The sequence below is a fragment of the Arachis ipaensis genome, chromosome B2 (genome assembly GCF_059453495.1).
Source record: "Arachis ipaensis isolate K30076 ecotype BB chromosome B2, ASM5945349v1, whole genome shotgun sequence".
Lineage (NCBI taxonomy): Eukaryota > Viridiplantae > Streptophyta > Magnoliopsida > Fabales > Fabaceae > Arachis > Arachis ipaensis.
This window is the reverse complement of record NC_142437.1, coordinates 96,771,105-96,778,239: the sequence shown is the minus strand read 5'-3', so window position 1 is coordinate 96,778,239 and position 7,135 is coordinate 96,771,105. Positions and strand designations below refer to the sequence as shown.

General features: G+C 34.9%; 1 protein-coding gene across 1 annotated transcript; it reads left to right on the top strand.

Annotated features, from left to right (window-relative positions):
- Positions 1-561: 561 nt before the first annotated feature.
- On the top strand, positions 562-1,899 carry LOC107627465 (stemmadenine O-acetyltransferase-like). The gene has a single exon (XM_016330298.3). The coding sequence runs from the start codon at positions 562-564 to the stop codon at positions 1,897-1,899; it is 1,338 nt and encodes a 445-aa protein (XP_016185784.1).
- The last annotated feature ends 5,236 nt before the right edge of the window (positions 1,900-7,135 follow it).

Genomic DNA, 7,135 nt, shown 5'->3' with positions numbered 1-7,135 from the left:
GAGTCTTTAATGCTTCAAGTATATTAATGTTTAATTTGCATTGTAACTGAAATATGCAATATCAATTTTTTTTTTATTTCTCACGTATGTGAATGGGTTGCTATATGCACAAGACAGTATTCGAAACTCCAACACTTACTTAAACGAACTAATGAGCTAACTATTAGACTAACCCAGTTTAGTTAATATACAATATCAATAATTACGTGCTGCTTTAGGTTGATTTTATGTTGTGTCAATTTAAAAAAAAAAAAAAAACTGTTATATACATCGTTTATGTATGTATTTCACTTGTAGCATTAAAAATGATTGATAAAAAGTGAGCGCAAATAAAAAAATATGCAAAACAAATAATTTTACAGAAAAATATACAAATATAATTTTTAAAAGAGATGAAAAAATACACAAAAGAGATGAAAAAAATTATACAAATATAATTTGTAAAACAAATACTGTAGAAGAATTTTTCCTATATAAAGGTAGACGCACTAGTATACCAAGCAAACTCAAGCCTATAAACGGTACGGTGCCTTAGTTCAAAAATCGATTGAACCAACAACAATGATGCCTAAACTTGATATTGTGTCTATTAAGGTAATGGTAAAGCCATCGTCTCCAACCCCTAATCACCTTAGAGATTTCAAAATCTCCCTCGTTGATGAGATGGCTCCTCCAATCTATATTCCAATAATTTTATTCTACTCAGCCACTGATATTAATAGTTCCTTTGGAACTCATGATGTCGAGACCATATCCAATAAATTAAAGGTTTCTTTATCCAAAGTTCTCACTCTATATTACCCATTCTGTGGAAGATTCAAATGTACCTCACCTTCCTCTGTTGATTGTAATGATGAAGGTGTACCTTACATCGAGTGTAAATTCCCCACTAACCTTACAGATATTCTCAAAAGGCCTCAATCCCAAATGCAGGAGCTTTTGCCATTTGACCCATATAATAATGTTTCTAGTAGTTTGGATCATAATGATGACAAACACAAAGTGACCATGGCGGTTCAGTTGAGTGAATTCAAGTGTGGGGGTATTGCACTTGGTGTGTGCCTCTCACACAGGGTAGCAGATGGGGAAGCAACATCATCATTCCTCAATGCTTGGGCTAAAACTGCAAAGGGTCTTTTCAACCAAGTAGACCCACCTCAAATGGATGCAGCATTGATTTTCCCTCCACGGGGAATAGAATGGGCCATGACTAGTCTCATGGTGGGTGGTGGCAATGAAAAACTCGTGACCAAGTGTTTCTTGTTTAGTCCAACGGACTTGTCCAGATTGAGAGCTAGATTTGGAAGCTTTAATCCGACTCGCGTCGAAGCTGTCACAGCACTCATATGGAAATCAGCCATTCAAGTAGCAAAAGGAAGTTACAAGGCTTCTATGGTGTGCCACGCCGTCGACATTCGTAATCGAATGGTGCCACCGTTGCCAAAAAACTTGTTTGGCAATCTTTGGCTTTATTCTATTTCTGAATTGGTGGATTTGGGTGACGGAGGTTATGGAACAGAAGAGTTGTGTGATTTGGTGGGGATGGTTAGGAATGCTATTAGAGAAACTAGTGCGGGTTATTCAGATATGCTGCTTCAAGGTGACGGTTTGGATGAGTTCGATGAATTCTTCAAGGAAGCAAGATTAAGGGTCGCTGAAAATCTTGTTGCATGTTGTGGATTTAGTAGTTGGACAAGATTTGGTTTCTATGAAGTTGATTTTGGATGGGGGAAGCCAATTAAGGTGAGAAACATTAATTTGCCTATGAAGAATGTGACATATTTGATTCCTACAAGAACTGGAGAAGGCATAGAGGCATGGGTAACCATGACCGAGCTTGATATGGATGAATTCCAGCGTAACTCCGAGCTTCTCCAGTTTGCCTTGCTGGAATCTTAAGAGTTTTTATATATTTTCTTATAAAAATGTATGTCTTAGTGTGGGATAATAAAGAAATAAGTTTAAAATGTTGTGATAAGACGTGGATGATCACGTAGACTAACCTTCTCAATACTGAAGGAATCATTCTCAAGAGAGAATGAATTTAATGAAGGTTGAAAAGTGATGACAATTTGTGTGTATAAATAGGAGAAGCATCCATCTGAATAAACACACACAAGCAATAAAACAATATTTTCTCTCTTATACTCTTCTCTCTCTTTCATATTATTTTCTCTCTTATATACTTTATTATAATATTATTAAATATATTAATTATATCTACTATATTGATATAGTAATTCTAGTGAATATTACTACTTGAGTTATTTAATTATATTTCCATATTTTATATTTGTTACTTCTTCCTTATTTATTTAGTTATTTTACAACACGTTATTAGCACGAGACTCTGATCAAATTTTTAGGAAAACTCAGGTAACAAATTTTCATTATGTCGAAACTCTCTCATCTTGAATTCAATGCTCTTGATATATCTGGAAACAATTATTTATCATGGATATTAGATGCTGAAATCCATTTTGATTCAATGGATCTTGGAGATACCATTAAGGTTGAAAATAATGCATCCCAGAAGGATAAAGCCAAAGCCATAATTTTTCTTCGATCGTCGTCATCTTGACGAAGGATTGAAAAATGAATATCTTACATTAAAAGATCCTGTAAATCTTTGGAAAGACCTTGAAGAAAGGTACAATCATAAAAAAACAGTGATACTTCCTCAAACCCGATATGAATGGACGCACTTGCGTCTACAGGATTTTAAATCTATAAATGAATATAATTCTGCAATGTTTCGAATCACCTCACGAATGAAATTATGTGGGGAAAAGATAACTGATCATGATATGTTGGAGAAAACTTTCTCAACCTTTCATGCCTCGAATGTGCTCCTGCAGTAGCAGTATCGAGAAAAAGGATTTAAAAAATATTCTGAGTTAATTTCTTGCCTTATTGTTGCTGAACGCAATAATGAGTTGCTTTTAAAGAATCATGAAACGCGCCCAACTGGCGCCGCCCCATTTTCTAAAGTAAATGCGGCAAATCATTATCCCAGAAGAGGTAAATGGCAAGTCTTTAGTAACAAGAAAAATTATGGAAGGAAAAAGAATTATGTTCAAAAGAGAGGATCTCACCAGAAGTGGGATATAGAAAGAAATATTGAGTAAAATAAATCAACAGAGGATAAGTGTTTTCGTTGTGGTGGAAAGGGCCATTGGTCACGTACCTGTCGTATCCCAAGGCACCTAGTCCATCTTTACCAAGCATCTTTGAAAAAGGATGACAAAGAAAAGGAAACAAATTTTGTTTCAAATGATGCTGAAAATTTCACCACTCATTATGATGTATGTGATTTCTTTGAGGATCCTGAAGGAAATATTGGTCATTTGATCAATGATGGAATAATTTAAAATGTGGGATTATTATGTATCCATGTAAATAAATAATGTAAAGAACTTATTGTTAAGTTTTAGTTTCTATGTATTTAAGTTTCAAATGTGATGTATATAAATAATGAAATATTAATGTTTATAAATTTTGAAATCATTAAATGTGTTAAGTTTTAAAATAAAATTTTAGTATGACATTATGTGCAGAATTTCTTAGAAAAATAATTCCAATCAAGAATTCGATTTGACTGTGTGCTACTCATTTTATTATTATTTATCTTTGAAGAAAATGGCAAGGATATATAATGAAGATATATGCCTTGTGAATAGTGCAAGTTCGCACACCATTCTCAAAAGTGATATATATTTTACCCATCTTGTGCCAAAAGAAGAATATGTTAATACTATAATTGGTTCATGCAATGTGATTGAAGGCTCCGGAAGAGCTATAATTTTGTTTCCCGAAGGAACAAAATTCATAATAAATAATGCACTATTGTCTACTAAGTCTCTGAGAAACTTATTGAGTTTCAAAGATATTCGCCGAAATAGATATCATGTTAAGACAATGAATGAGGGAAATCATGAGCATTTATGTATCACAACTCATAATTCAAATAAGAAAGTTATATTAGAAAAATTACCCTCACTTTCATCTGGGTTATATTACACCAAGATTAGTGCAATTGAATCACATGCCATTGTAAACTAGAAGTTTACTAGCCCAAATGAATTCATAACTTGGCACGACCGATTGGGTCATCTGGAAACAACCATGATGTGGAGAATTATTGAAAACTTCCATAGACATTCACTAAAGAACCAGAAGATTCTTAAATCTAGTGAATTTTGTTGTGATGCATGTTCTCAGGTAAAGTTAATTTTAAGGCCATCACCAGTAAAGATTGGATTTGAGTCCCCTAAATTCCTAGAAAGGATTCAAGGTGATATATATGGACCTATTCATCCACCATGTGGATCTTTTAGATATTTTATGGTCCTGATAGACGCATCTTCGAGATGGTCACATGTGTGCTTATTGTCTTCTCGCAACCTGGTGTTTGCGAGATTACTGGCTCAAATTATTCGATTAAAAGCACAATTTTCAGAAAATCCAATCAAAGCAATTCGTCTTGATAATGCTGGTGAATTTACTTCCCAAGCATTTAATGCTTATTGTATGGCTAATGAAATAAGTGTTAAACATCCAGTAGCTCATGTTCACACGCAAAATGGGTTAGCAGAATCACTTATTAAATGCCTCTAATTAATTGCTAGACCCTTGCTTATGAGAACAAATCTCCCAACCTCGGTTTGGGGCATGCTATTTTACATGCCGCAGCACTTATTCATTTGAGGCCAACGAGTTACCATCAATTCTCTCCTATGCAATTAGTTTTTAGCCAGCAGCCAAATATTTTCCATTTAAGAATATTTAGGTGTGCGATATATGTTTCCATTGCACCACCTAATCCCACAAAAATGGGACCCCAAAGAAAATTGGGGATATATGTTGGATATGATTCTCCCTCTATAGTGAGGTATCTTGAGATACAAACCGGAGATGTATTTAAAGCCCGATTTGCGGATTGTCATTTTGATGAATCAAAATTTTCAACATTAGGAGGAGAGAATAAGCTTCCTGAAAAAGAACTTAATTGGAATGCATCATCCTTGATGCATTTAGATCCTCGATCAGGGCAATGTGAACTAGAAATTCAAAAGATTATACATTTGCAAAGAATAGCAAATGAATTGCCTGATGCATTTTCCGATACAAAGAGGATAACCAAGTCTTATATACCAGCGGAAAATGCCCCAATTCGAATTGATGTCCCAGTTGGACAAATTGCCACCGAAGCAAATACACGCCAGAAGCGTGGCAGGCCTGTCGGTTCCAAAGATAAAAATCCTCAAAAGAGAAAAGAGGTAAATACGATTCCTGTTGAAAAAGACATAGTAAAGACACCTGCAGTTGTCTAAAATTCTGATATAATTTTAACGCCAGAAGATGTTCAGGTACTTGAAAATTTTGAAAATGATGAGATCTCGATAAATTATGTCTTTACAGAAGAGAAATGGGACCGAAATAAGACAATTGTCAATGAAATATTTGCATATAATGTGGTATTAAATATCATGCATGAAAGTAAGGATCTTGAGTCAAGATCAGTCGAAGAAGTCGACAAAAAAATGATTGGCCAAAATGGGAAGAAGCCATGAAGGCTGAATTAGACTCACTTGCAAAACGTGAAGTCTTTAGACCTGTAGTCCGTACACCAAAAGATGTAAAACCTGTTGGATACCGATGGGTATTTGTGAGAAAACAAAATGAGAAAAATGAAGTTGTGCGCTATAAAGCCTGACTTGTGGCACAAGGTTTTTCACAAAGGCCCGGTATAGATTATGAAGAAACATATTTTCCTGTAGTGGATGCGATAACATTACGTTATTTGGTCAATTTATCTGCATATCATAAACTGCATATGCATTTAATGGATGTGGTAACAGCCTATTTATACGGCTCATTAGATCGGGATATCTATATGAAAGTCCCTGAAGGACTAAAGATATCTAAATCATCTAATGAATATTCGCAAGGGTTATACTCAGTCATATTGCAAAGATCTTGATATGGTCTGAAGCAATCTTGACGAATGTGGTATAATCGTCTTACTGAGTATCTGGCCAAAAATGGATTCAAGAATGATGATATCTGCCCATGTGTTTTTATAAAGAAATCTGCATCTGGATTCATTATAATTGCTGTGTACGTTGATGATTTAAATATCATTGAGACTCCTGAAGAGATTCCAACAATTATAAAAACTCTGAAAGAAGAGTTTGAGATGAAAGATCTTCGAAGGACTAAATTTTGTCTCGGCCTGCAGATCGAGCATATAAAAAATGGGATCTTTATTCATCAAACAACATACACAGAGAAGATTTTGAAAAGATTTTATATGGATAAGTCACATTCCTTGAGTACCCCAATGATCGTAAGATGTTTGGATATGGAAAAGGATCAATTCCGTCCTAAAGAAGAAAATGAAGATATCCTTGGTCCTGAAGTACCATATCTTAGTGCTATTGGAGCACTGATGTATCTTGCTAATAATACACGACCTAATATATCATTTGCTGTAAATTTACTAGCAAGATACAGTTCTTCTCCAACCAGAAGACATTGGAGTGGAATCAAACAAATCTTTCGATATCTTCATGGAACGGTTGATATGGGATTGTTTTATCCCTATGGATCCAAGTCACAATTAGTTGGCTATGCTGATGCTGGATACTTGTCTGATCCACATAAAGGGAGATCTCAAATAGGATACCTATTCACATATGGTGGTACAGCTATATCATGGAGGTCCACGAAACAGACGATTGCAGCAACATCCTATAATCATGCTGAAATACTCACGATACATGAAGCTAGTCGTGAGTGTTTTTGGCTCAGGAGTTTGATCCAATATATTCTGTCATCATGTGGAATGATTGATCATAAGATAGCTCTAACTATCTTGTTTGAAGATAATACATCATTCATTGCTCAACTTAAAGGCGGATACATCAAAGGTGATAGAACAAAGCATATTTCTCCCAAATTCTTCTTCACTCATGATCTTCAAAATCAAGGGACAATTGATGTCCAACAGATCCACTCAAGTGACAATCTGGCAGATTTATTCACAAAGTCACTCCTAAAATCTTCCTTTGAAAGATTGGTACATGAGATTGGGATGCGCCGATTTCGAGACATTAAATGATGTCAACAAGAG